The sequence below is a fragment of the Elephas maximus genome, chromosome 11, assembly GCF_024166365.1.
Source record: "Elephas maximus indicus isolate mEleMax1 chromosome 11, mEleMax1 primary haplotype, whole genome shotgun sequence".
In the NCBI taxonomy this organism is placed as follows: Eukaryota; Metazoa; Chordata; class Mammalia; order Proboscidea; family Elephantidae; genus Elephas; species Elephas maximus.
Window position 1 is genome coordinate 39,493,589 of NC_064829.1, and position 27,918 is coordinate 39,521,506.

Consider the following 27,918-nt stretch of genomic DNA (forward strand, 5'->3'; position numbering starts at 1 on the left):
TTTATCTCTTGGGAGATAAAAGGTGGTGCAGGCCACACCCCAGGGAAACTCCCTTTATATTGGATCAGGGATGTGACCTGGTAAAGGGTGTTAAAATCCCACCCTGATCCTCTCTATCATAAAATTACAATCACAAAATAGAGGACTACCACAGAATACTGGGAATCATGGCCTAACCAAGTTAATACACACCTTTTTTTGGGGCGGGGGAGTGGGGGGGATATAATTCAATCCATGACAGTCATCAGGCTTTTCTAGAAGTTCCTTCAGAATTCTACAAAGAAGTCTAAATGTCATACAACAACACACATACCTACATGTTGCTCAAGTAGATGGTAGGACTGCACACACCTTTCTTTAAAATTCATTGTTTCTTTGGCTTCATCATTATCAGTTTGGTTTGCCGTGGTTGGTTTGGTTAGATCTATTATTGTATAGAGTATATTCTTTTATTGACCCAGCAAACATTTCCAACTCAGACTCACTGTTTTCCTCCAATACTTTGCTGACCTTTTCTTAGCTATGGCCCTTACGATTTGGCCCCTGCCTACCTCACTCTCTCACTACACCTTAGATTATTCTCCCCTGCCTCCCTACATTTCAGCCGCTCTGGCTTTCTACACTTCAGCAAGCCAGTCCCTATATTTTGCACTTTTTGTTTTTTAGCTTGGAAAACCACTCCCAGATATTTCCAAGCACCTCATTTCCTAGGGGATCACCCATTTAACTACTCCCCCCGCCCCCCGCCCTTACTCCGTTTATTCTGTCACATAATTTATTCTTCTCAAAGCATTTGGGGCAGTTCTACTTTGTCCTATAGGGCCGCTGTGAGTTGAAATTGACTCGATGGTGAAGGGTCAAAGCATTTACTGCTTATTCACCTATTTGCTTACCTGCTTATTTCTTCTCCCTTCATTCTAGAACTCTCTGAGAGTAGGGATCTGAGGCAAGCGCACAGTTTCATCTCTGGCATGTACAACAGTGCCTGGCAATAGTAAGCTGTTACTAAAAATGTCTCCAGTGAATGAGTGAAAAAATGAATGCCGATATTGCAGGGGGCAGTCCTTCGGGATTTGTGCTGATTTATGCATCCTCTTATAAAGTCTTCGTTATAACTAAGGAATAATGGTTTTTGTTAAAAACAACAACAATTCATTTTATTCTCTCTTCAGCCTTTTATTTTATTTCAAAATCAGTACGTGCTCTTTAAATTCGTTTAAATAACCATAAATGCATGTAGTATCTTTCTTACACTGAATTTGGATGTCTTTTAAATGTTTTAAAAAATTGTTTTCTTCTTCAAATTGCATTCCATTAAAAATTTCAGGTCTCTCATCTTCCAAACATTTTCCTTTTTAATCCTCAACTAAATTCTCCTCAGTAGCAAAGAAAATTTAGAGTTCATATTAAATCACAGTAAGGTGATTAATTTTTCCCCAACATTTTATTATGAAAAATTTCAACCACACAACTAAGTTGAAAGAATTACAGTGAACATCCATATACCGACTGCCTAGATTCCACGATTGTTAATATTTTGCTTTTATCTCTCACTTTATTCCATATCTATCAGTCAAGCCACCTTATTTCCTGATGCATTTCCGAGTAAGTTGCAAATATCATTATACTCTATCCCAGATCATATCAGCATACATAATATTAACCAGAATTCAGTATTTGTTTATGATTCCCTCCTCCTTTTTTTTTTTTAGGCAAATTTTACATACAGTGAAGTGCACAGTATTTAGGCATACCATTTGCTGAGTTTTGACAAATTCGTTTACCCTTTTAACCCAAACTCCTATCAAGATATAGAATATTTCCATTACCGCCAGAAAGTTCTCTCATGCCCCTTCCCAGCCAATCCTTACCCATATACTGCCAGAGACATCATTGTTCTGTTTGTTGTTTTTCTTCCCCTACCATAGATCAGTTTTGCCTACTTTAGAACATCATGTAAATGGACTTATACAGGATGTACTCCGTTGTGTCTGGCTTCCCTCACTCAGTATGTCTTTGAGATTCATCCATGTTATTGCATGTATCAGCATGGGATGAGGTCTGGAAGGGTTCTCAATGTGAAGCTTCTGTGTCTTCTATTCTGGAACTCCAATTGCATGCAGATTTTTGCTTCTAATTGTATCCCACATTGTTCTCAGGGTTTCTTCATTTTTCCTCGTTCTTTTCTCAGATTTTTTTCCACAAAGTTGTATCCAAGGATTTGTCTTCAATTTCACTGATCCTGTCTTCCATTGTTTCAGATTTGCTCCTAAAACCTTATATTGCACTGTCCATTTCTGAAATCTTATCTTTTGGATTTTTAATTGCCATTTTCTATAATTTCTAGTTGTTTATTTATTTTGACATTTTGTTCCTGTATTATTTTCCTGATTTCTTCCATTGCTTTTCCATGATTTTGTCTGTATTTTCTGTGATTTTGTCTATTTTTTCTTTATCTTTGTATGCATTTTCCTTCATCTGTTGGAAAAACCTGAATATTAGAGTTCTGAATTCCCTGTCAAGTAGTTCCAGTGCCTCTTCTTCTAGCAGAAGGTCGTCGGGTATTTTATTTTGGTCCCTTTCTGAAGCCATCGTCTCTTGTTTTTTTTTTATGTTTTGATACTGTCTGCTGTCTTCGGGAAATTCAGGAATTACTATCTTTGTTTATTGATTGTAGATTTGATTGTTTTGTCCTGCTTTTTTGCTTTATTTGATTATGTCTGGGCAGGCGGGCTTGGTGTGTTTTGTTGCTTACTCGCCTGTGGGCATAATTCTCACAACCTTGTCCAAGCAGGTAGGGCTGGACACTCAGTGGGTGCTCTTTCTCCTGCTGAGAACGCCATGAAGTTGCCTTTCCATACACCCTGTCTGGAGTTCTTTGGTGGCTGTAGCCCAAGATGACGAATCTAGGCAGCAGCGAGCCGGTGTCTCTCCACCCAAGTGACCATGGCCCATTGGCAAGCAGTAGAGGTCTCATACAGGGAACAAGGGGTGGGAAAACGTGTATCCCTGGTTACCGGTTGCTCTGTCTTCTGCTGGGAGCTCTGTTGAATTGCCTTCCCATACTCCCTGTCTGAGTTTTTTGGCAGCTCAAACCCAAGATGGCGAATCCAGCCATGGTAGCTTGTACAGGACCTCCATTCCACAGCTCTCCTCATTCTCAGTTCTCTGTCAGTTTCTTATTCCATTTGGTATTATTCCATTGAGTTCTTTATTTCTTCATTTGGTACTTAGGTTTCCAGGATTGATGTTTGTATCTGTTTTACTTAGTTTTTCAGGTCTTTGCTACAGAGGGATATCATGGTGCTTCTGTCTGTAGTGCCATGTGGGTGCTGCTAAACACCTTGGTCTTGATGTGTTTTCTCCATTTGATAATAACTTTTTTTTTAATAATTTTTATTGTGCTTTAAGTGAAAGTTTATAAATCAAGTCAGTCTCTCACACAAAAACCCATATACACCTTGCTACACACTCCCAATTACTCATCCCCTAATGAGACAGCCTGCTCTCTCCTCCACTCTCTCTTTTCACGTCCATTTCGCAGCTGCTAACCCCCTCCACCCTCTCATCTCCTCTCCAGGCAGGAGATGCCAACATAGTCTAAAGTGTCCACCTGATCCAAGAAGCTCACTCCTCACCAGCATCCCTCTCCAGCCCATTGTCCAGTCCAATCCATGTCTGAAGAGTTGGCTTTGGGAATGGTTCCTGTGCTGGGGCAACAGAAGGTCTGGGGGCCATGACCACTGGGATCCTTCCAGCCTCAGTCAGCCATTAAGTCTGGTCTTATGAGAATTTGGGGTCTCCATCCCACTGCTCTCCTGCTCCCTCAGGGGTTCTCTGTTGTGTTCCCTGTCAGGGCAGTCATCGGTTGTAGCCAGGCACCATCTAGTTCTTCCGGTCTCAGGATGATGTAGTCGCTGGTTCATGTGGCCCTTTCTGTCTCTTGGGCTCATAATTACCTTGTGTCGTCGGTGTTCTTCATTCTCCTTTGATCCAGGTGGGTTGAGACCAATTGATGCATCTTAGATGGCTGCTTACTAGCGTTTAAGACCCCAGACGCCACTCTTCAAAGTGGGATGCAGAATGTTTTCTTAATAGATTTTATTATGCCAATTGACTTAGATGTCCCCTGAAACCATGGTCCCAAGACCCCTGCCCCTGCTACACTGGCCTTCGAAGCATTCAGTTTATTCAGGAAACTTCTTTGCTTTTGGTTTAATCCAATTGTGCTGACCTCCCCTGTATTGCGTGCTATCTTTCCTTTAATGTAAAGTATTTCTTATCTACTATCTAATTAGTGAATACCTCTCTCCCATCCTCCCTCCCTCCCTGCCTCCTAACCACAAAAGAATGTTTTCTTCTCAGTTTAAACTATTTCTCAAATTCTTGTAATAGTGGTCTTATACAATATTTGTCCTTTTGCAACTAATTTCACTCAGCATAATGCCTTCCAGGTTCCTCCATGTTATGAAATGTTTCACAGATTCCTCACTGTTCTTTATCGATGCGTAATATTCCATTGTGTGAATATACCATAATTTATTTATCCATTCATCTGTTGATGGGCACCTTGGTTGATTCCGTGTTTTTGCTATTGTAAACAGTGCTGCAGTAAACATGAGTGTGCGTATATCTGTTCTTGTAAAGGCTCTTATTTCTCTAGGATATGTTCCAAGGAGTGGGATTGCTGGATCATATGGTAGTTCTATTTCTCACTTTTTAAGGAAGCGCCAAATCGATTTCCAAAGTGGTTGTACCATTTGACATTCCCACCAGCAGTGTAGAAGTGTTCCAGTCTCTCCACAGCCTCTCCAACACTTATTCTTTTGTGTTTTTTGGATTTATGCCAGCCTCGTTGGAGTGAGATGAAATCTCATTGTAGTTTTGATCTGCATTTCTCTAATGGCTAATGATTGTGAACATTTCCTCATATATCTGTTAGCTACCTGAATGTCTTCTTTAGTCAAGTGCCTATTCATAGCTTCTGCCCATTTTTTAATTGGGTTATTTGTCTTTTTGCAGTTGAGTTTTTGCAGTATCACGTAGATTTTAGAGATCAGGCACTGATCAGAAATGTCATAGCTAAAAACTTTTTCCCAGTCTGTAGGTAGTCTTTTTACTCTTTTGGTGAAGTCTGTGGATGAGCATAAGTGTTTGATTTTTAGGAGCTCCCAGTTATATAGTTTTTCTTCTACATTCTTTATAATGTTTTCTATACTGTTTATACCATATATTAGGGCTCCTAACATTGTCTGTATTTTTTCTTCCATGATCTTTATCATTTTAGATTTTATATTTAGGTCTTTGATCCATTTTGAGTTAGCTTTTGTGCATGGAGTGAGGTATGGGTCTTGTTTCATTTTTTTGCATATGGCTATCCAGTTATGCCAGCACCACTGGTTAAAAAGATTGTCTTTTCCCCATTTAACTGTTTTGGGGCCTTTGTCAAATATCAACTGCTCATATGTGGATGAATTTATGTCTGGATTCTCAATTCTGTTCCATTCGTCCATGTATCTGCTGTTGTACCAGTACCAGGCTGTTTTGACCACCGTGGCGGTATAATAGGTTCTAAAATCAGGTAAAGTAAGGCCTCCCACTTTGTTCTTCTTTTTCAGTAATGCCTTATTTATCCAGGGCCTCATTCCCTTCCATATGAAACTGGTGATTTGTTTCTCCATCTCATTAAAGAATGTTGTTGCAATTTGGATAGGAATTGCATTAAATGTATAGATGGCTTTTGGTAGAATAGATATTTTTATAATGTTAAGTCTTCCTATCCATGAACAAGATATGTTCTTCCACTTATATAAGTCTCTTTTGGTTTCTTGCAGAAGTGTACTGTAGTTTTCTTTGTAAAAGTCTTTTACATCTCTGGTAAGATTTATTCCTAAGTATTTTATCTTCTTGGGCATTGATTTGGTGATTTCCTCTTCGATGTTCTTTTTGTTGGTGTAGAGGAATCCAAGTGATTTTTGTATGTTTAACTTGTATCCCGATACTCTGCTGAACTCTTCTATTAGTTTCAGTAGTTTTCTGGAGGATTCCTTAGGGTTTTCTGTGTATAAGATCGTGTCATCTGCAAATAGAGACACTTTTACTTTTTCCTTGCCAATCTGGATGCGCTTTATTTCTTTATCTAGCCTAATTGCTCTGGCTAGGACTTCCAGCACAATGTTGAATTAGAGAGGTGATAAAGGGCATCCTTATCTGGTTCCCGATCTCAATGGGAATGTTTTCAGGCTCTCTCCATTTAGGGTGATGTTGGCTGTTGGCTTTGTATAAATGCCCTTCATTATGTTGATAAATTTTCCTTCTATTCCTATTTTGCTGAGAGTTTTCATCATGAATGAGTACTGAACTCTGACAAACACCCTCTCTGCATCAATCGATAAAATCATGTGATTCCTGTCCCTTGTTCCATTTATGTGGTCGATCACATCAAGTGTTCTTCAATGTTGAACCATCCCTGCATACCTGGCACGAATCCCACCTGGTCATGGTGAATTATCCTTTTGATATGTTGTTGAATTCTATTGGCTAGAACCCTGCCGAGGATCCCTGCATCTACATTCATGAGGGATTTAGGTCTATAATTTTCTTTTCTTGTGGTGCCTTTACCTGGTTCTGGTATCAGGGGTATGATGGCTTCACAGAATGAGTTTGGCAGCACTCCATCCTTTTCTATGCTCTGAAATACCTTTAGTAGTAGTGGTGTTAACTATTCTCTGAAAGTTCGGCAGAATTCTTCAGTGAAGCCGTCCAGACCAGGGCTGTTTTTTGTTGGGAGTTTTTTGATTACCTTTTCAATCTCTTCTTTTGTTATGGGTCCATTCAGTTGTTCTACCTCTGTTTGTGCCAGTTTAGGCAGGCAGTGTGCTTTCAGGAACCCATCCATTTCTTCCAGGTTTTCAAATTTGTTTGAGTATAGTTTTTCATAGTAATCTGATATGATTCTTTCCATTTCAGTTGGGTCTGTTGTAATATCGCCCAACCCACTTCCCATTTGGGTTATTTGCTTCCTCTCTTGTTTTTCTTTTGTCAGTTTGGCCAGTGGTTTATCAATTTTGTTGAATTTTTCAAAAAAACCAGCTTTGGTCTTGTTAATTCTTTCAATTGTTTTTCTGTTTTCTATTTCATTCAGTTCAGCTCTAATTTTTATTATTGGTTTTCTTCTGGTGCCTGTGGGTTTCTTTTGTTGCTCTCTTTCTATTATTTGTTCAAGTTGTAGAGATAGTTCTTTGATTTGGGCCCTTTCTTCTATTTGGCTGTGTGCATTTATTGATATAAATTGGCCTCTGAGCACTGCTTTTGCTGTGTCCCAAAGGTTCTGATAGGAAGTGTTTTCGTTCTCATTGGATTCTATGAATTTCTTTATTCCATCCTTAATGTCTTCTATAATCCAGTCTTTTTTGAGCAGGGTATTGTTCAGTTTCCAAGTGTTTGATTTCTTTTCCCTGCTTTTCCTGTTACTGATTTCCACTTTTATGGCCTTATGGTCAGAGAAGATGCTTTGTAGTATTTCAATGTTTTGGATTCTGCTAAGGCTTGCTTTATGACCTAATATGTGCTCTATTCTAGAGAATATTCCATGTGCACTAGAAAAGAAAGTATAGTTGGTTGCTGTTGGGTGGAGTGTTCTGTATATGTCTACGAGGTCAAGTTGGTTGATTGTGGCATTTAGATCTTCCGTGTCTTTATTGAGCTTCTTTCTGGATGTCCTGCCCTTCACTGAAAGTGGTGTGTTGAAGTCTCCTACTATTATTGTGGAGCTGTCTATCTCACTTTTCAATGCTGGTAGAGTTTGTTTTATGTATCTTGCAGCACTGTCATTGTGTGCATAAATATTTACTATGGTTATATCTTCTTGGTGTATTGTCCCTTTAATCATTATATTGTGTCCTTCCTTATCCTTTCTGATGGATTTAACTTTAAAGTCTATTTTGTCAGAAATTAATATTGCCAGTCCTGTTCTTTTTTGATTGTTGTTTGGTTGATATATTTTTTTCCATCCTTTGAGTTTTAGTTTGTTTGTGTCTCTAAGTCTAAGGTGTGTCTCTTGTAGGCAGCACATAGACGGATCTTGTTTTTTAATCCATTCTGCCACTCTCTGTCTCCTTATTGGTGCATTTAGTCCATTGACATTCAGGGTAATTATGGATAGGTATGAATTTAGTGCTATCATTTTGATGTCTTTTTTGTGTGTGTTGACAGCTTCTTTTTCTCACTTGATTTTATGTGCTGAGTAGGTTTTCTCTATATATTGTCCTTTCTTCATATTTGTTGTTGTTGATTTTGTTTCTGCTGAGTCTGTATTTTTCTCTTGTATTTTATTTTGATGAGTAGGTTAGTTTGACTCCTTTGTGGTTACCTTATTATTTACCCCTATTTTTCTAAATTTATAACTAACTTGTATTTCTTTGTATCGTCGTATCTTCCTCTCCATATGGAAGGTGTATGATTACATTTCTTAGTCCCTCTTTATTATTTTAATGTTGTCTTCTTTTATGTAATAACATCACCGTCACCCTGTGTTGGGCTTTTTTTTTTTTTGGATTTCCCTTTCTGGGTTGACTTCTGGTTGCTCTGCCCAGTGTTCTAGTCTTGGGTCAATACCTGATATTATTGATTTTCTAACCAAAGAACTCCCTTTAGTATTTCTTGTAGTTTTGGGGTTTTTTACGAATTCCCTCAACTTGTGTTTATCTGGAAATGTCTTAATTTCACCTTATATTTAAGAGACAGTTTTGATGGATATATGATTCTTGGCATGCAATTTTTTTCCTTCAATTTTTTAAATATGTCATCCCATTGCCTTCTTGCCTGCATGGTTTCTGCCGAGCAGTCCGAGCTTATTCTTATAGGCTCTCCCTTGTAGGTGACTTTTCTTTTATCCCTCACTGTTCTTATAATTGTCTCCTTATCTTTGGTTTTGGCAAGCTTGATTATAATATGTCTTGGTGACTTTCTTTTAAGATCTACCTTATGTGGAGTTCGATGAACATCTGGGATAGATATCTTCTCATCTTTCACAATACCAGGGAAGTTTTCTGCCAACAAATTCTGAACAATTTTCTCTGTTCTTTCTGTTATCCCTCCCTGTTCTGGTACTCCAATCACTCGTAGGTTATTTCTCTTGATCGAGTCCCACATGATTCTTAAGGTTTCTTCATTTTTTTAAATTCTTTTATCTGATTTATCTCCAAATATATTAGTGCCAAGTGATTTATCTTCAAGTTCAAAAATTCTAGCTTCTACTAGCTCAATTCTGCTCCTCTGACTTTCTATTGAGTTATCTAATTCTGTAATTTTATTGTTAATCTTCTGAATTTTTGATTGCTGTCTATCTATGGATTTTTCTAGCTTATTAAACTTTTCATCGTGTTCCCGAATACTCTTTCTGATTTCTTCCGTTGCTTTATCTGTGTGTTCCTTGGCTTGTTTTGCGTATTGCCTCATTTCCTTCCTGATGTCTTGAAGGGTTCTGTATATTAAACTTTTGGATTCTGCATCTGGTAATTCCAGGAATGTACTTCCACCTAAAAGATCCCTGAATTCTTTGTTTTGAGAGCGTGTTGAGGTGATCACGGCCTGTTTCTTTATGTGACTTGATATTAATTGTTGTCTCCAAGCCATCTATAAGTTATGGTATTAGCTTATACTTGCTTACTGTGTTGTAGCTGCTTACTTTGTTTTGTTTTGGTATACCCCTGTGGGTTGCTTGAGTGAGCTAGCTTGATTATTTTCACCTTTGGAGCTGTGGTGTCCTGTCCCCAGCTGGCTAGAGCTGTTATCAGGTGTATCAGTCTAGGAGTCCATTCAGTTTTCTTGTATGAATTCAGCTCAGGTTTCCAGGTAGCTGATATCAAGTGTGTGGTACAGGCTCTGTCCTACAGTCTTAGAGGGGCAGGGGTGATTGGCGTATATACCCGTATCTGATTGCAGCAGGGGGTCACACTCTGGACAAGGCAGGGAGCTGAGAACCTACCCCCAAGTGTCTCTGAGGAAAATGCATCTCTGTTCCCTAGAGCATGCTGGTGGGTGGGCTCTGCAGAGGGACCATGGGCACCCAACATTTTTGTTGTAAGGACTGGGAGGTACCAGTTATCCCTGGACCTCTGTCGCAGGTGGTTGGGTGACCCAAATGGAGCCACCAGTCCCTAGGTCCCTGTTGTGGGTAGGTGAGGACCTTGTTTAATAGGCAAATCAATGTCAAACGTCAAACACCCACCTCTCCACAGCACCGCTGAAATGTTTGGAGTTTGCCAACAAGGGCCTATTCTCCCGAAATAGGCCCACACAGGTCCATGCAGAAGGGAAAGGTGCTCAAGGTCCACAGACGGTTTATGCTTGGACAGGAGCCGCTTCTGACCTGAGCTCCCCCAGTTAATGGAGCTAGCAAATTATCTTTTCCCCCCAGTTGGAAATTTTTTCCTTCCCCAAGGCCGGGAGTATGGCTCCAGGTGCTCACCAGGGTCTATCTGAGGCCCAGGGATTCAGCAGCTGAAGGTGGCTTGGGGGTGGGGAGGGCGGGGTAAAATAAACGCAAGTACTTACTTTTTGCCGAGAGTGCCCTTCTGCTCAGGTTCCGGAGGTGTTAGTGGGCTGTGTGGCTCACTGCTTCTCCCTGAGGAAACTGCAGCCTAACGCTAGAACCAGCCTGCCGCCGCCGCTGCTGCTCTGGGAATGGTGTCTGAGGGCTCCCCGCGATTCAGGTCCGGTAACTCCTCTCCGCTTCTGAACGTTTTTTTCCTTCCCCTGCCCCTCAGTTTGTTGTCTAAGCTTGCCTTCGATGCTCAGGGCTCCCAGCTTGTCACAAATATACTCGTTTCACTTGTTTTTTCAGGTCTTTGTTGTAAAGAGGGCTCAACGGAAGCATCTGTCCATTCCGCCATCTTGGCTTCACTGATAATAACTTTTGTTAAAATGAATACAGTTAACTGACTGGTCTTCCAGATTTGCAACTATTCATCTCACATAATACAACATCATATATATAAATTCTCATTTGAGAGTTTCATGCCACATCTATCACCACTGTGCAGAAGTAAGGGGGGTTTATAGTGAGGGACTTGACAAAAAAAAAAAATGCCTTCAAATGTGCTCTTTCATTAATACTTTCTAGGTATTTCTGTTGTTGTCATTATCAATTGTAGTTATCAAAACATGTGCAAAGCATTTACAAAATAATGGCAGAAATACTCATTATAAGGCCAACTGGTGTATTCAGATATATCCCTGATCTTATAATATTGCTGCTTGTGGTTGTCACTGGGAGGAATGAGGTGTCTTGAAAAAGAGTACAAACTTTGAGGCTTTATTGAAACTGGTGGAGGATCAAAGCACCACTGTCCTCTTGCTGTGTAACTGTGGCATGTTGTTGTAGCTCTCTAAACCTCAGGTTGCCATCATAAGTGAAGGGAAGGCAGAGCAGTATTTTAGGATTACTGCTAAATGCAGGAGAAGGATGTGGCTTCAGTAAAGATTTACAGCCTTGGAAACCCTATGGGGAAGTTCTACGCTGTCCAATAGGGTTGTTATGAGTCGGAATCAACTACACGGCAGTGGGTTTGGGTTTGGTTTTGGTTTTGGTGAGGGTTAAATAAGTTAATGTACGTTAGTGCCCACCACAGGACTTGGCACCAATGAATACTAGTCTTCTGTTCACATTGCCATAAAACTCAAATAAGTTGTAAGAAAAAGGGGAAAACTTTTAGATAAAAAAAAAAAAGTGTTATCTGAATTATCCTAAGTTACATAAGCAGATAATTAATGTCAGAACCATAGTGTTATATTAGAAATATTAATATATTAGAAGACACATTAAAGCAAAAAAAAAAAAACCAACCCGTTGCCATCAAGCCTATTCCAACTCATAGCAACCCTATAGGACAGAGTAGAACTGCCCCATAGGGTTTCCAAGATGTGCCTGGTGGATTCAAACTGCCAACCTTTTGGTTAACCACTACACCAACAGGGTTTCCAGAAGATACATTAGAGACTACACTTTGAAAATCAATTTTTAGGACTCAGAAATGCAAGGGCAGATTGGGCCTTAGAATTTACAATTAGCTGAGGCATCCCCTTGCTGTCGAGTCAATGCTGACTCATAGCTCCCCTATAGGACAGAGTAGAACTGCCCCATAGGGTTGCCAGGACTGTCATCTTTATGGAAGCAGACTGCCATATCTTTCTCCTACAAAGCTGCTGGTGGATTCGAAATGCCAGTCTTTCAGTTAGCAGCTGAGTGCTTAACCACTGTGCCACCAGGGCTCCTTAGCTGAGGCATAGAGAAGTGAAATACAGCAGAGGAATTAGGTCTCTTGATTCTTAAAATGTTGCTGTTTTCAACTAGGGGCAGTGGTGGTTGTGGAAAGAAAGGTTATTGAACATTGGGTCAGAAAATTCTAGTGTAAAACCAACCAAATTCAGACGCTTTCTATGTATTTGCCTTAACCTCTATGTACCTCAGTTTCCTCATCTGTACATGGGAGTAAACTTCCTATGAAAGATCATTATTCCTGTGTACAGATGAGAAAACTGAGGTACATAGAGGTTAAATCACATATATAGGAAATAAATAGGATAGCTCACAGAATCAAAGAAAAAGGGTAGGAATTTAAGTAGATCTGGGGTCCTAAGTAATGAGAAGGATAATCCCACCCAGTTGTTGCAAAGTCAGTATGTCGCTCTGTTTAGGAGTCAACTTCCAGGGAGAGGGTCTGCTTGGCCTAGCCTATGTCAGGTGTTCACACTTTCAGCCAGGGGATGGTGGGCACCTTAATTAAGGTCACACCAAGGGTCGTATCTTATTTAAGGGGTGTAGTTCCTGCAGAGCAAAATCACAATGCAATTGCAAGAATAAGGGGGAATATATGCTGGGCAGGCATAAACATCAAGTAGATGCCTCAAGCACTATGCAAACATAAGCATCCTCTGAGTGCTTATAACAATTTTATAACAGATGCGGAAGAGAGTGCTTTTAAGAATAGATAATGGCTAATGTAATTGGGAATTAAGGGAGAAAAAACAGAACAAGAATGATTTGGAAAATAGCTGTGCTTGCCCATTATTAAACTTTAACATGAGAAAGCAGTTAAGTACTATTCCAAAGCCCATCAATGATAATGGTAAATAAATTATTGTGTATTCACACAGCAGACCTTATAAAATGAGAATGGACAATCTCAACCACACACAACAATATGGATGAATCTCACGATCAATACTGAGCTAAAGAAAGTAGGCACAAAAGAGTCCATACCATATGACTCCATTTATATAAAGTACAAAAACAGGCAGAACGAATCCATTCTGTTAGAAGTCAGAAGTTGAACCTTAGAGGGGTTAGAATTGTAACCAGAAGGGAACTGAAGGGGAGATTCTGGGGACTGGCCATGTTCTTTTTTTATATGTATGGGCGTTCGGTTGTGAAAATTCATTGAACTGTATACCCATGATATATGAACTTTTCAGTATGTGTGCTGTTGTTAGCTGCTCCGATTAGTAGTAACCCCACGTGACAGTAGAACTGCCCCACAGAGTTTTCTCAGCTATAATCTTTACAGGAGCAGATCACCAGGTCTTTCTCCCACAGAACCACTGAGTGAGTTCAAACCTCCAACCTTTGGTTAACAGCCAAGCACTTAACTGTTTTACCACCAGGGCTCCTGTTAGTATGTTGTCTTAGTTATCTAGTGCTGCCTTAACAGAAACACCACAAGTTGATGGCTTTAACAAACAGAAATTTAGTCTCTCACAGTTTAGGAGGCTAGAAGTCCGAATTCATGGTGCCAACTCTAGGGGAAGGCTTTCTCTCTGTTGGCTCTGGAAGAAGGTCCTTGTCTCCTTTCAACATCTGTGGGTCCAGAGTTCCTTTAAGATCTCCATGTGTCTTGACATCAATCTTTCCTTGAGTCTAGGATGTTCTCAGCACAGGAACTCTGGGTCCAAAGGATGTGCTGCACTCCCAGCTCCTCTTTCTTGGTGGCAATGAGGTCCCTTACCTCTCTGCTCACTTCTCCTTTCTTTTATGTCTTGTAAGATAAAAGTTGTGACTCAGCAAGGGTGTGACTTGAGCCACATCCTTTTGTAAGGCTGTGACTCAAGATACATGGCATGCTGATCCTGCCGCATTAATATATACAGGTTAGGATCACAAAATGGAGGATAATTACATCAGATCACAAAATGGAGGACAACCACACAATACTGGGAATCGTGGCCTAGCCAAGTTGGCATATATTTTGGGGGGACACAAGTCAACTCATGACATATTATAGTATATTTAAATTTTAAAAAGCTTAACTTTTAACATGTATTAATATTCACATATAGATATTATATGCTGAATAGTATAAGAGATATCAGGTCATGCTAATGTGTTGTTTTAGGCTGGGTTCTCCAGAGAAGCAAAAGGAGTGAAGTGTGTAAATATATGTACAGAGATTTATATCAAGGAAACGGCTCACGTGATTGTAGAGGCTGGAACATCTGAAGTCCTTGGATCAGGATAGAGGCATCTCCCAATTTACATAAACACGGGGTCTGGCGAACCCAAGATCGGCAGGTCAGAGAGTAAGGCTCTTGCTCACAGGCTGTGAAGATTGATAAATCGCAAGATTGACAGGCAAAACCACAAGGCTTCTCCTGATTCATGTCGATGCAGGGGCTGGTGAACCCAAGATCAGTGGGTCAGAGAGCAAGGCTCCAGCTCACAGGCTGTGAAGACCGACGAATGCCAAGATTGGCACATAAGCTGATAACTCAAGTTCTAAGAACCGGTGTCATGAAAACAGGAGGCAGCCACAAGATCCAGCGTGAGCAAAAAGCTAGAATGTCTCCTTATATTCAGATGCAGGCCACACACCCAGGGAAACTCCCTTTCAACTGATTGGCTACTCACAGCAGATCCCATCATGGGAGTGATCACATATAAACATTGAGAATCATAACCCAGCCAAGATGACACACAGTCTTAACCATCACACATGTATAACATCTAAAAGTTCATTTTCCCTCAGCATGCACTTAGCTTTCAACAACTCCTATAAATAAGTGAAGATTTTCCGCAACTTGTGTTGACTGTGTTAGGATTTTATTATGAACATTTTTAAGTAAACCAGAGAATATATTTGACTTGGAGGATATTCCTAACAGTGGTAATTTTGGTTAGTTAATTTCCTATATCTGGGGATGGCTTTAAATTTTTTTTTTTTAATTATAACGTGTCTGATATTTTTACCTCCTCAACTTGTTGCTGTTTTCTTACCTAACACACAAAATCTCACAGAGCAAACACCTGTTTGCCAAAAAATCTTGAGGTAAAATAGAATAAAGGAAAAGGAAGCACACAATGGATATGCTTTGAGTTGTAGTTTTAAGTCTGTTTATAGGAATGCTATTTTCCCCACTTTGTCTCTGTTCTCAGTTTTGTTTAAATGCTTGCAGTGCACGTGGTGAGAATGCGTGACCCCAAAACAGTCTTACTGGCAACGTAGGATCATCCCTGAGAAGTGTAGGTTGCAAGTGGACCTTTAATTTGGTAGTATGGCTCATAGTGTACAAAATGTCATTAAAATACAGTTTATAAAAACAAACACATAGTGTGCCTCCTTTGTACCTTTTCGGGAAAGTGACATGTTCTTGGTTTATTTTGATAGATTCTGCCGTTCCTGTATTGCTACCAGTCTAAAGAACAATAAGTGGACCTGTCCTTATTGCCGGGCATATCTTCCTTCAGAAGGAGTTCCAGCTACTGATGTAGCCAAAAGAATGAAGTCTGAGTACCAGAATTGCACTGAGTGTGACACCCTGGTATGTGTCCCTGCATATGTTCGTGGTTACCAGCTTAGGTCCCTGAAAAATTGTTCTGCAGCTAATCATTTTATCTATGCCTTTGACTCATCCTACCCTGTTTCTGTTACCTGGCTCCTACCATCACCTAATTTTTCAAATATTTTCATTGATCCCTTCCATTTCCTCTCTTCCCTTTACCACTGCAGCCCCGTATTATGGCTTCCATTCCTGCTGCTCTGTTGCAGCTCATTTGATCATAGCTTTATTATCAAATCCAGTGGCATGTTTCCACCTATGTTATTCTGGTCTTTGTAATATTTATCTCTATTGATCCTCTCCTCCTGTTTTCAGTTTTCCTCCTTTGATGTAGTATTAACCTGGTCAGATCATGTGAGGTCTTGGAGGCCATGTAAAAGATACTTTGATTTTTGTCCTAAATATAATAGTATGCCATAGAAAGATTGTAAGTTTTAGAGTGTAGTGATTCAGTTTATATTTTTAATATATTTCTCTAGCATCTGTGTGGAGAGTGGTTTGGAAAGGGGACAAGAGTGGAATTGGTGAAACCAGTTAGGTGACTATTAAGATAGGTCACACAAGACGTCTAGATTGGGTGATAAGCATTAGATGTGGAGTAAGAGGTTGCTTCGAGATCTATTTAGGAGATAGAATTGTTAGAATTTGATAATTGGCTGGATGCAGGGGTGAGTAAGAGTGAAGCCTCAAAAATGCCTCCTGGGTTTCTGACATGGATGGGTGAGGGTGCTATCATGGGGAGTGGATTTGGAGAAGAATCCCAAGACTTAAACTCTGATATGTTAAGTTTTAGCTGCCAAAGGGAGACGCTAAGAGGGTATTTAGATATAGCAGTCTAGAGACCAGAAGGATACTGAAGATACTGGTACCGAGGATCTACATTTCTTTAGAGAACCTTTCTGGTCATTAATCTAAATTATAGCTCTGTTATACTTTATTTTGGAGCCCTGGTGGCACAGTGGTTAAGTGTTTGGCTGCTCACCAAAAGGCTGGCAGTCCAAATCCACCAGCTGCTCCTTGGAAACCCTGTGGGACAGTTCTCCTCTGTCCTGTAGGGTCACTATGAGTCAGAAGCGACTCAGTGGCAACAGGTTTTATACTTTATCTTAGCACCTTGTACATTTCCTTTATACCACTTATTATCATTTGTAATTATGTTTTTGTGGCTTAATGTCGGTTAATCTCATCAAATTTAAGTTTTGTGAGGGTAGGGACTGTGTCCTGGTTGTTTTTTTTTTTTTTTTTTGATAGCTATGTACTCAGCACTTTAAAAAGTGACTGGCACATAGTAAGTATTCAATGCATTTTTGAATATTTATATAAAAGTCAGTAATCTATTCATGGCTACCTGACTACAGAATTTGTGAATGGTCTTTGGAATCAGATGTTCTAGCATCAAACAAATTCCCTCACTTCCTGTTCATTGTTTTGGGCAATTCATTAATCTAAATTTTTGTTTGTTGTTGTTAGGTATGATCAAGTTGGTTCCAACACGTAGCGACTCTGTACAACAGAACGAAACACTGCCCAGTCATGTACCATCCTCACAAATGTTATGCTTGTGCCCATTGTCGCAGCCATCTCCTTGAGGGTCTTCCTCTTTTTTGATGACCCTCTGCTGTAGCAAGCATGATGTCCTTCTCCAGGGACTGATCCCTCCTGATAACATGTCCAAAGTATATAAGATGCAGTCCTTCAATTCTTGCTTCTAAGGAGCATTATGGTTGTACTTCTTTGTAACATGTTTACTTCTTTGTAAAATGAGAAAAAAGATAACATTGATGTCACAAGGTGGTTGTGAAGGTAAATAATAAAATATATATATAAGGCTTTTTAGCACAGTGTCTGCAACATAGTAAAAGATCAAAATCTGTAGCTTTTTTATTCTTAAGAAGAGATTATTGCTTTTCCTATTTTGATATTTTGTGAAAAATATCACACTCATTATATTATTCCATCACCAGCTTATTTTTTATCCCACTTTTGGTGTCTTTCTCAGAAACAAGAACATTCTGTCAATAATCTTGAGTGGAAATCCCCTTCTTTTTTTAACCTCCATTTTTGATTAGTCAGAAGGACTTTGATTTTTTTCTTTGGGATATTTCTTGTATTTATCTCTTTCTTTCTATGTTATTCCTCTTGCTAGGAATCCTGTCCATTCTTTCGATAGCCATTTTAGAGCCTACCTATAATTTTTCAGGTTTCAGGCCTGATCCCCATTCCATGAGGCCTAACCTTTGTATTCTAGCACCCTATATCAAGCAGTTTCCTATATACTTGTTACACATCTTTTTTCCTCCGTTAGATTGTAAGTACCTTTAGAGGAGACACAATGGCTTACTTTGCTTTTGCCATCTCTTACAATGATTTACATAATTTTCTATGTAGAGTAGACAGTCTAAGAATTTATCAATTCAACACCAAAACAGAGAGTGGAGGGAGAGAGTGGGCCGTCTCATTGGGGGAGAGAAATTGGGAGTGTGTAGCAAGGTGTTTTAGCAAGGTGTATATGGGTTTTTGTGTGAGAGACTGACTTGATTTGTAAACTTTCACTTAAAGCATAATAAAAATTATTAAAAAAAAAAAGAATTTATCAATTCATTTGTCAGTATGTAATTCCCAATTGCTAATTTCTGTGAGGAGTGCTTCTCTTTGTTTATTAAGGAATACCAAGAGAAAGAAAGAATCTCTTAGTAGAAGCAGTAAAGAAATGAGAGAGCGCTCGTGTACAAAGTTGGCTGTTAAAGGTTGTAAAACACATCTGTCTTAAGACAGCTACCTACATCAATCCTAGGTGTTACATCTTTTAGATGGATATTTGTAAAGCAAGGATTTTTTTTTTTTTTACATTTCTGCTAGTTTTCCTTTTTGTATTTTCTTAAACAATTATAGCTGTTTCTTTGATATGGTAGATATAATGTTTGAGGTTTGGCTTCCTTACCTTGTGCAAAATGAAGTTGAGTGGGTCTGCCACCATACCACAACTGTAGAAAGCTGCCTTTAGCACAAGATTTTATCGAAGTTTCTAATGACGCATTTAATAGAATATACGTTTGCAACAGATCCCTTGTGGTTAGGATCTCTGAACGTGTATCTGGAGGAACAAGGGCTCCTTATCCTGCACTGATAAAAAATGGACTGCAAGGCTGTCTTTTGTGCTTTCCCTTAATGGGGCTATTAAGTATACTGTGTATTATGTATTCATGCAATGCTACCGGGCGTATTATAAAGCCATGGTATTTATATCTTCCCCGAAGGCACAGGGTTTCTTTTTACTTACTGTGGACATCTCTAAAATTTACACATTGGTTCTTTTTACCTTTGTTTTCCTTTCTTTTTATCTCTTCTTTCTTCCCTCTTGCTCTCTTTTTCCTCTCCCTCCCCCCTTTTTTCTCACTTCCTTATTTTCATCACCTATTTAAGTAGTGACATCCAAAAAAAGTAAATTTGAGTAACATTTTTCTACCTTAAAAAATATATGCTTTTTAGAAGAATGAAGTTCAAGGATTTAACATTTGGGTCTTCTAAGGATTGAGCAGATTTAAAAATGGTATAATTTTTGATAATGCCTTAACTCTGTAGTACTGTTGTCATGAATGCATCCTTTTCATCAACCGACCCCACAGTGTGATGCTATTTGAAATAGTGAAAGTAGTAAAGCTGTGTCATGAGACGTCACTGAGCCCCCTTTCAACAGTGAGCTTATTTTGAATTTGCTTTTGTATAGGTTTGCCTCAGCGAAATGAGGGCGCACATAAGGACTTGCCAGAAATACATAGATAAGTATGGACCACTACAGGAACTTGGGGAGACAAGGTTTGTTTCAGTACAGTACAGTTTAATGCTAACTTTCATATCTCTGTAAAGAATTTAATGAGGTGTAAAGTTGAACATTTTTAGTATGAAAATACATATGGAGTTGTGTTTAGGCATTTAACCATAATACCTGGTGATAGTAATCATTGCCAAAGAACTTTGTTCTCGCTATTTTAAAAAACTTGTGTGGAGGGAACTGACCACATCCTGGAGAAATTGGGGCAACTTCGTCAGACAAGTTTGTATTAAGGAAGATCTAAAAATAAAATGTAGAGCTGTTAAATTTCTGCCAGACTCTGTTTTCTGACCAACAGGCTCCTGAAGTAGATTACAGTTAAGGAGTTATTCATCTTTACTCTTCCATCTTCATCCCTTAGTTCCCCACCTCATTCCCTCTCATCTTGCTGGTCGGAAGTGGCATCTTGGTATATGTTTTGACAAGGAAAGAACAGACTTGGGACCCATAAAAAAACATATTGCTGTTGAGTCAATTTCAACTCATAGCAACCCTATAGGACAGTGTGGGATCGCCCTCACAGAGTTTCCAGGGAGCGGCTGGAGGTTTTGACCCACTGAGCTTTTGGTTAGCAGCCAAGCTCTTAACCACTGCACCATCAGGGCTTCTGAATCCTATGCTTTTCTGGTGGGAAATCATATGTCGGGACTGGCATATGGGATGAAGGTGGTTAGTAGATGAATGGAGGATATTGATCATTGACTCTTTTTTTCTTTAAAGAAAAACAAAGAAACAAATTTGGGTCATTAGTATCCTTATTAGAAGGGTAATTTAGCTGTATCAGAGTAATTATAAAGTTTGGATTCTGCTGCTACTGAAGAAATGTCTTGCGTTCTCCTGTATAGGCTGATAGCTTTGAAACTATTAAATCCGCTTATAAACTCAGCTACCTAATAGTAGTGCTCAGTATTGGTAAAATTTCTTTCTCTCTCCTGAAGAAAGATGTTAGCTCTGTTATATTTTAAGAAAATATGCTAAATATATAGCTTAAAGTTTGTAACCTAAAAGTCTAAATGATCATCCCATTCTTTTTGTTTTACCAGAATTTTAATGTCTGTGTTATTTGTAAAAATAGCTCAGGGTTTTAGATATATAGACAGTGTTTTGAGAATATACCTGCTGTTTGTTATAGGATTAGTTTTATACATGATGTTATAAAATTTTAAAGAGCATTTTAGCTACGAGTGTGGATTCTGTTAGATTGGCCACTAGGACCAATTGGAAGGAAAGATAACAAGTGGGTTGATATAAAGGATGACAATTTTAAGTATGTGGGTTTATTGCAAATTTTATTGGGTTTTATGAAAACTTAAAAATACTTGGAAACTAATTTAAATCCTAATTTCTTCTGCTGCTTAGACTATAATAATAAAGAATGGAAAATGGAACAAGTGGTTCATTAATCAATCTTACAAGAGAGATTAATATTTGCATTTTAATAGAAATCTTTGCTTTATTGATGGGTTTACTCCATGATTCAATTTTCTTTAATTCTTATACAGGGAGCTTGTCCAGAGAACAAGTCTTAGGGAGCAGGAAGTTACATCTGTAATAGAAAGTGAACAAAACATTTCAAGACTCCATATTGTCCCGAGGAATTTAAGGCACCATTGTCCCATAAATATATAAGGCAGATCACATCTATAATTTAAAATTTTCTAGTAGTCATATTAAGAAAAGTAAAAAGAAACAGGTAAAATTAATTTTGATATATTTTATTTAAACTAATATAACCAAAATATTATTATGTAGTCAAAATAAAATTTTTTGAGATATTTTACATTCTTTTTTTTCCCCATATTAAGCCCTTGGAATTCAGTGTGCATTTTCTCCTTCCAGCACATCTCAGTTTGGACTAGCCACATTTCAAGCACTCAATAGAGACATATGGCTAATGGCTGCTGTATTAGTGCCGATCGATGTAAGGGATAAATACTTGCACGTGCACATAAAGGTGTAACAAGGTAGTTAGTTAGTTGTGAGCCTGAAACTAATCATTCTTCCCTGGATACTAATAATGTGAGTCTAAATATTTAGATATATATGCTACTGGAGTTAGAAGATAACACCTAATTCAGATGTTACCTGAATCAGGAAACAGAAGAAGAAAAAAATATCTCAGGGGCAGCCAGGTGATGTGATCCTCAGTTTCTCAACTAATTGGTGCTCTTTCCAAAGAGAATAAAGTGCTTGAATGTACTCGAGCTGTTTCTCTGCTACACCTCTGTGAAGATTAAACCAAAACTCATTGCCGTTGAGTCGATTCTGACTCATAGTGACCTTATAAGACAAGGTAGGTTTGCTCCATAGGGTTTCCAAGGCTGTAATCTTAATGGAAGCTGACTGCCACATCTTTTTCCCACAGAGCGGCAGGTGGTTTCAAACCGCTAACCTTTCGGTTAGCAGCCAAGTGCTTAACCACTGCGACACTAAGGCTCCTCCTATGAAGGATACGCATTTGCAGTTCTCATGGGGAAAAATCTAGGCACCAAAACCACTATCAGGATAGTAAGAATAATATCAAATCTGAGGAAGAACTAGGACTAGAAAGTAGATTCACCAACATTCTATTCTTTACCTTAGCAATATTTTATTCTGTTATTTCTAGGTGTGTGTGTCCATTTTGTGAGAGGGAATTGGATGAAGACAGCTTGCTGGATCATTGTATTACTCATCACAGATCAGAACGGAGACCTGTGGTAGGAATTTTTGTTACTATGTATTTTAGCAATGTCCGAATTTAGGAAATTTTAGAAAATCTATTTATTAATCTTGTATATATAGATGTATTACAATGAATGATAATTTATGTCAAGGTTATGGTCATTTCATGACTATTAATAGTATGTCAAAGTATTGAGTTAAAACTCATAAGAACTACTAACATGCAATCACTCTTTCACTTATGAAATTAAGCAAAAGAGATCAACTAAAAGGAATACCCAAAATGCACAGTTAAGATTTATCTTTAATATACTAAAAACCATGGTAAAATCCTAAATTAAAGAAAGGATTTTAAATAATGCAAATAGCATTATCGTAACAATACCCTGGAAATGAAAAGTAGAAAGTCATTCGCAATCCATTGTTTCATCATTGTGTGAATCTTTAGCCATATGCTTGCTTATTAAATATAGACTGGAGTTCTGTCTTTTTTATTTCCCACCTAGCATTTTGGTTTTCCTTTACAGTGTGGCTTTTATCATTTTAATTTTTGTATAGTCATGAGGTAAACCAGAGTGTATACAGCATCATTGCCTTAGCCATTTTACCATTTTTGAACATTTGAATTGTTACCAGTTGGGTCAAATCTCTAAATAGCACAATAGCTCTACAAGGTAGGTGGTATTATTCCCATCTTACAGAAGAGGGAACTTATGTGCTTATGTCCAACAGCTAGTAAGAGCCCGTGATAGCACTTGAACCCCATGTTGTCTTACTTCAAAGGCGATGCAATATAACTATGTTTCTGTTCTCCACATCCCAAGGGCCTAACACATAGTAAGGGCCCAGAAAGAGTGTTGAATGAACACATCTCGATAACTAATGATCCTTCTCCCACACCACAAAAATTAACACTGTTTTCCTGTTAAAATATTTCCTGGCCTCAACTCTACGTTCATTGCTATACAGTGGTCTCTGCATGGATTAAGTGCTCTCTTGGGATGCACAGTATAACCAATTAACTGAGATGGCCACAGCATTAGAAAACTATAAGTAATTATAAAACAATAATAATGAAAATAATGTGATTTTCTTAAAAACAAGACAGATTAACGGAGTACAACAAAATTCAGAAATAGACCCTTATTTCTAGAAATTGAGCACCCTGAAACTGAAACCTCCATAAAACAGTAAGAAAGAAAAGAATTACATAAAAACTTCATTTAAATTTAAAGTAAGAAAAAAATTATCATAACAGCTAGTAAACTGGACATTTTTATAATTTGAAAAGAACATTGGATTGTTCATTAAGAGACCTGGATTCCAATTCTGATACTTATAGTTGTGTAAATTTAAGCTAACCGTTTTATAGTTGTGTGAATTTAAGCTAACCGGTCCCCTCTCTGAAATTGAGCTTTTTGCCAAAATAAGCATTCAGTCAGTTTTTGTAAGGATTAAATGAAAATACTACCTGATTTAATGCCTGACATTTTAACTTAAATTCTCATTATGTTAGCCATTAAAAAAAAAAAAAAGCAAATTGAAGCCATTAGAGAAGTGCAAATTGAAACCATGATGACCTGCCACTACACACCTATCAGAATGGCCCCCCCAAAAGAAAAAAACATTGACAGTACCAAATGCTGACGAGGACGAGGAAAAACTGGATCATCCACACATTGCTGGTGGGAAAGTAAAATGTCACAGCCACTCTGGAAAACAGTTTGGTAGTTTCTTAAAATTATCATATAGCGCAGCAATCATATGCCTAGAAATTTATCCTGGACAAATTACAATGTATGTTTACACACAGGTCTGTATGCAAATGTTTATAGCAGCTTTATTTATAACGGCCAATAGTTGGAAACAACCTAAATGTCCTTTAAAAGGTGAAATGGATAAATGAACTGGTACATTCATGGCATCAATAAAAAGGAGCAAACTATTAATGCACACAACTTAAATGAGTCTCAAGGTCATTAGAGCAAGTGAAAAAAGTCAATTTCAAAAGGTTAAATACGGTTTAATTCTATCTTACAATATTCTCAAAATGACAAAAAACAAAACAAAAACAAAAACCCTTAAGTATAGAGGTAGACAGTTAAGTAAATCGTGGTATATCTACTAACCGTAATAATTTTCAAGTAATAAGTTTATAAGTATGAAGCAAATAGCTATACTTTTATGTATGTACACAGAGAAGAAATGCATAGAAATAAATGTAATTTTATTTGTTCCTTTAATATTTATGCAATTTTAAGGCGGCATACTGAACAATGGCCAATGGATTCATGAAGTTAAAATTTACTTTGTTTTGAATGGTTCCTTACTTTTGAAAATTCAGACATAGTAATTACTTCAAATTCTTTCTTGAACTTTTCATCTTATTAATTTCCAGTTCTGTCCACTTTGCCGTTTAATACCTAATGAGAATGCAAGCAGCTTCAATGGCAGTTTAATACGACATTTGCAAGTCAGTCACACTTTGTTTTACGATGATTTCATAGTAAGTATATTGTTTTCTATTTCCATTATTTTTCATGCTGTCTGTGTTAAACTTACCTTTTCAATCCAAGTGAATAAAATTCTAGGAGAAAAAAATGTGCATATAACTAAAGTGTGAAGTATTAACATTAAGGAGGAAATCATAAAAATTCAATGTTTTATAAATTTTATTATTCATATCAAAACAGTTATCTGCCTTGGACAAAATTTTCTTTGTGATCTAGATAATCAGCCATTGTATAAAGAGCCAGATTTAGCTTTAAAATTATTGTTTTAATTTCTACTCTAGCTCCTCCCTATATATATTTATAATTTTTATGAAGCTGAAAACTTAGATAGCTGAGATGAAATCATGTCAGTAATGAAATAACTAAGAACATATGTTCTGTGTCCAATTGCTTTTATAGTACATTGGATGACTAATAACATATATGATCTTATCAGTATAGTAACACAGATGGGCCTTATCATTTTTTATTTAGTTTCTATAAAACACAAAACTCCTGTTTTTGAACATTTTTAAACTTAAAAAAAATAATATGAAAAAATTTAAAACATTTACAAGAATAGAGTCGTATGATAAACCTCCATGTACCTATCGGCTAACATCAAGAACTACCAACTCGTGACCAAAGTTATTTCGTTGAGAATTTTTTTCAAACAGAAGAAAATTAGACATAGTAGGAATAGTTTTATCCTTATGACAGTATTTCTCATTTTCAGAAATGATAAAAGCAAGGAAAGGTTACCATAGCCTTTGCTCCACTTCAGCCCATGTGTTATCATGTCAGGGTAGTACATTGTCCCCTAAGCCCTTTCAGTTTGTTCTTTCATAAACCGAACCAAACCAAACCCAGTGACATCGAGTCGATTTTGACTCATAGCGACGCTATAGGACCCATAGAGTTTCCAAGGAGCACCTGGTGGATTTGAACTGCTGACCCTTTGGTCTGCAGCCATAGCACTTAACCACTATGATATCTAAAAAGCAAAGGGGGTATTGCCTATTATTGGGGGGGGGGATCACTAATGGCCATGTGTATTATCTTTTATTTTTAATTTTATATTAATACATGAAACGTTAAGGGCTAAATTTGAATTTACATAAATATTCATATGGTTTTGATGGTTTTCATTTAGGCAATGTCTTAGTTATCTAGTGCTACTATAACAGAAATACCTCAAGTGCGTGGCTTTAACAAACAGAAATTTATTTTCTCACAGTTTAGGAGGCTAGAAGTCTGAATTCAGGGTACCAACTCTGGCAGAAGGCCTTCTCTCTCTGTTAGCTCAGAGGAAGGTCCTTGTCTGTTTGAGCTTCTGCTTCTGGGTGATCTTCATGTGTCTTGGCATCTCCCCACATCTCTGCTTCTCTCACTTGCTTATTTAATCTCTTTTATATCTCAAAAGAGATAGACTCAAGATGCACCCTGCACTAATCCTGCCTCAGAACACAACAGAGACAACCCATTCTAAAATGGGATTTTAACCACAGGCATAGAGGTTAGGATTTACAACATATATTTTGGGGGACACAATTTAACCCATAACAGGCAATTTCAAGATAACATTTAACTATACATGGTACATGTTTATGTGGAACATAGCACTCTGATCAGGATTTGTAATGTTGATTTAAAACTACCAGTTAGATCAGATAAAAACTTTAAATTCCAAATCAAGGCTATATTGTTATGACAATAACTAGGTAATTGATAGGCAGTCAAATAAAATAGAAGAAGCCCTGGTGGTACAGTGGTTAAGCACTCAGCTGTTAACCAAAAGGTCAGCAGTTTGAACCCACTCAGCTGCTGCATGGGAGAAAGATGTGGCAGTCTGCTTTGGTAAAGATTTACAGCCTTGGAAACCCTGTGGGGCAGTTCTAGTCTGTCCTATAGGATCACTATGAGTCAGAATCTACTTGACGGCAATGGGTTTGATTTTTTTTTAAAGAAGTAGAAAAGGCGTTAACCCCAAAACAAAAGTTCTGGACTCTGTAATAGGTTTTTTAGTTCCCAGTAAAATGAGGGCATTACCCTGACCTTCATCCGTCAGTTTCTGAAACACTATTGAATCTGGTTGTATATTTATAATTATTTTTCTTTATTATAGGATTTTAATATCATTGAGGAAGCTCTTATCCGAAGAGTCTTAGACCGGTCACTTCTTGACTATATGAATCACTCAAACACCACATAGTTTTACTAAGAGGAAGTAGAAGGAGACCATACAATTGCACCATTTGTTGAGATGCTGCTTGAACAATTGGAGGGAAATTGTCAATCTTTGATGGGCAAAAATATACAACACAATTATACGTTTGTCCCTGTTCATTGTTATATTGCATTTAAAAATGGCTTTCATTTTGATGGTTTAAATTTATTTTATGTTCTTGAGTTTCTTAGACAATTAACAACAACAACAAAAATAGTTGCCAGCCGTTAATATTATGGAATAGAACACAGATCTGGGTATATGGATCTTTATTTGCAAATTGGATGACACTGTGTAATGCTACGTGTTAATTACTACCTTTATAGTTGGACAAGGTAGTTTTTGCTCTGTGTAAAAAGATGGAGAGTGAAACAAACTGTGGTCATTCAAGGAAATACAAAGTATGTCCCAATATTCATGTTCTAGCTTATAATGGAATAACATGAATAATCTTTTATAGAAATAGGAAAGAAAATACTGGAAGTTGACGAAGTCAATTTAACCCAATTGTATTACATAATACTGTAACAAAATTAATTTTGTGTTAGGAATGCATACTTAATTCTTCAACTTATAATTATATGTATACATAAGAATTTAATATTATATTTTTCAAATATTTGTAGGTTATTATTTAGAAATATTTCTATAATTTAGGCAATTCTTGAGAACTATCAGCTACTATTTATAACTATCGTTAATTGGAAACCCTAAGGACATTGATTTTTTTTTTTTAATTTTAACCTTTTAAAAAATTATGAAGTAAAACACAAATACTGAAAACCAAACACAGCAACCAAAGTCCTGAAAGAATTTGTATGAGAATTATTGATTGGAAAAGTAATTGGCTATGTAAGCTTCACCTAAAA

At 37.7% G+C, this 27,918-nt stretch overlaps 1 protein-coding gene across 1 annotated transcript in view; it reads left to right on the top strand.

Annotated features, from left to right (window-relative positions):
- The window catches only part of RNF125 (ring finger protein 125), a 33,134-nt gene extending 5,590 nt beyond the window's left edge, over positions 1 to 27,544 (top strand). The window contains exons 2-6 of the mRNA XM_049902282.1: positions 15,663 to 15,816; positions 19,562 to 19,650; positions 22,275 to 22,365; positions 24,729 to 24,836; positions 26,948 to 27,544. Coding sequence (XP_049758239.1) covers positions 15,663 to 15,816; positions 19,562 to 19,650; positions 22,275 to 22,365; positions 24,729 to 24,836; positions 26,948 to 27,034 — 529 coding nt within the window. The 3' untranslated portion in view covers positions 27,035 to 27,544. The remainder of the gene's footprint in view (positions 1 to 15,662; positions 15,817 to 19,561; positions 19,651 to 22,274; positions 22,366 to 24,728; positions 24,837 to 26,947) is intronic.
- The last annotated feature ends 374 nt before the right edge of the window (positions 27,545 to 27,918 follow it).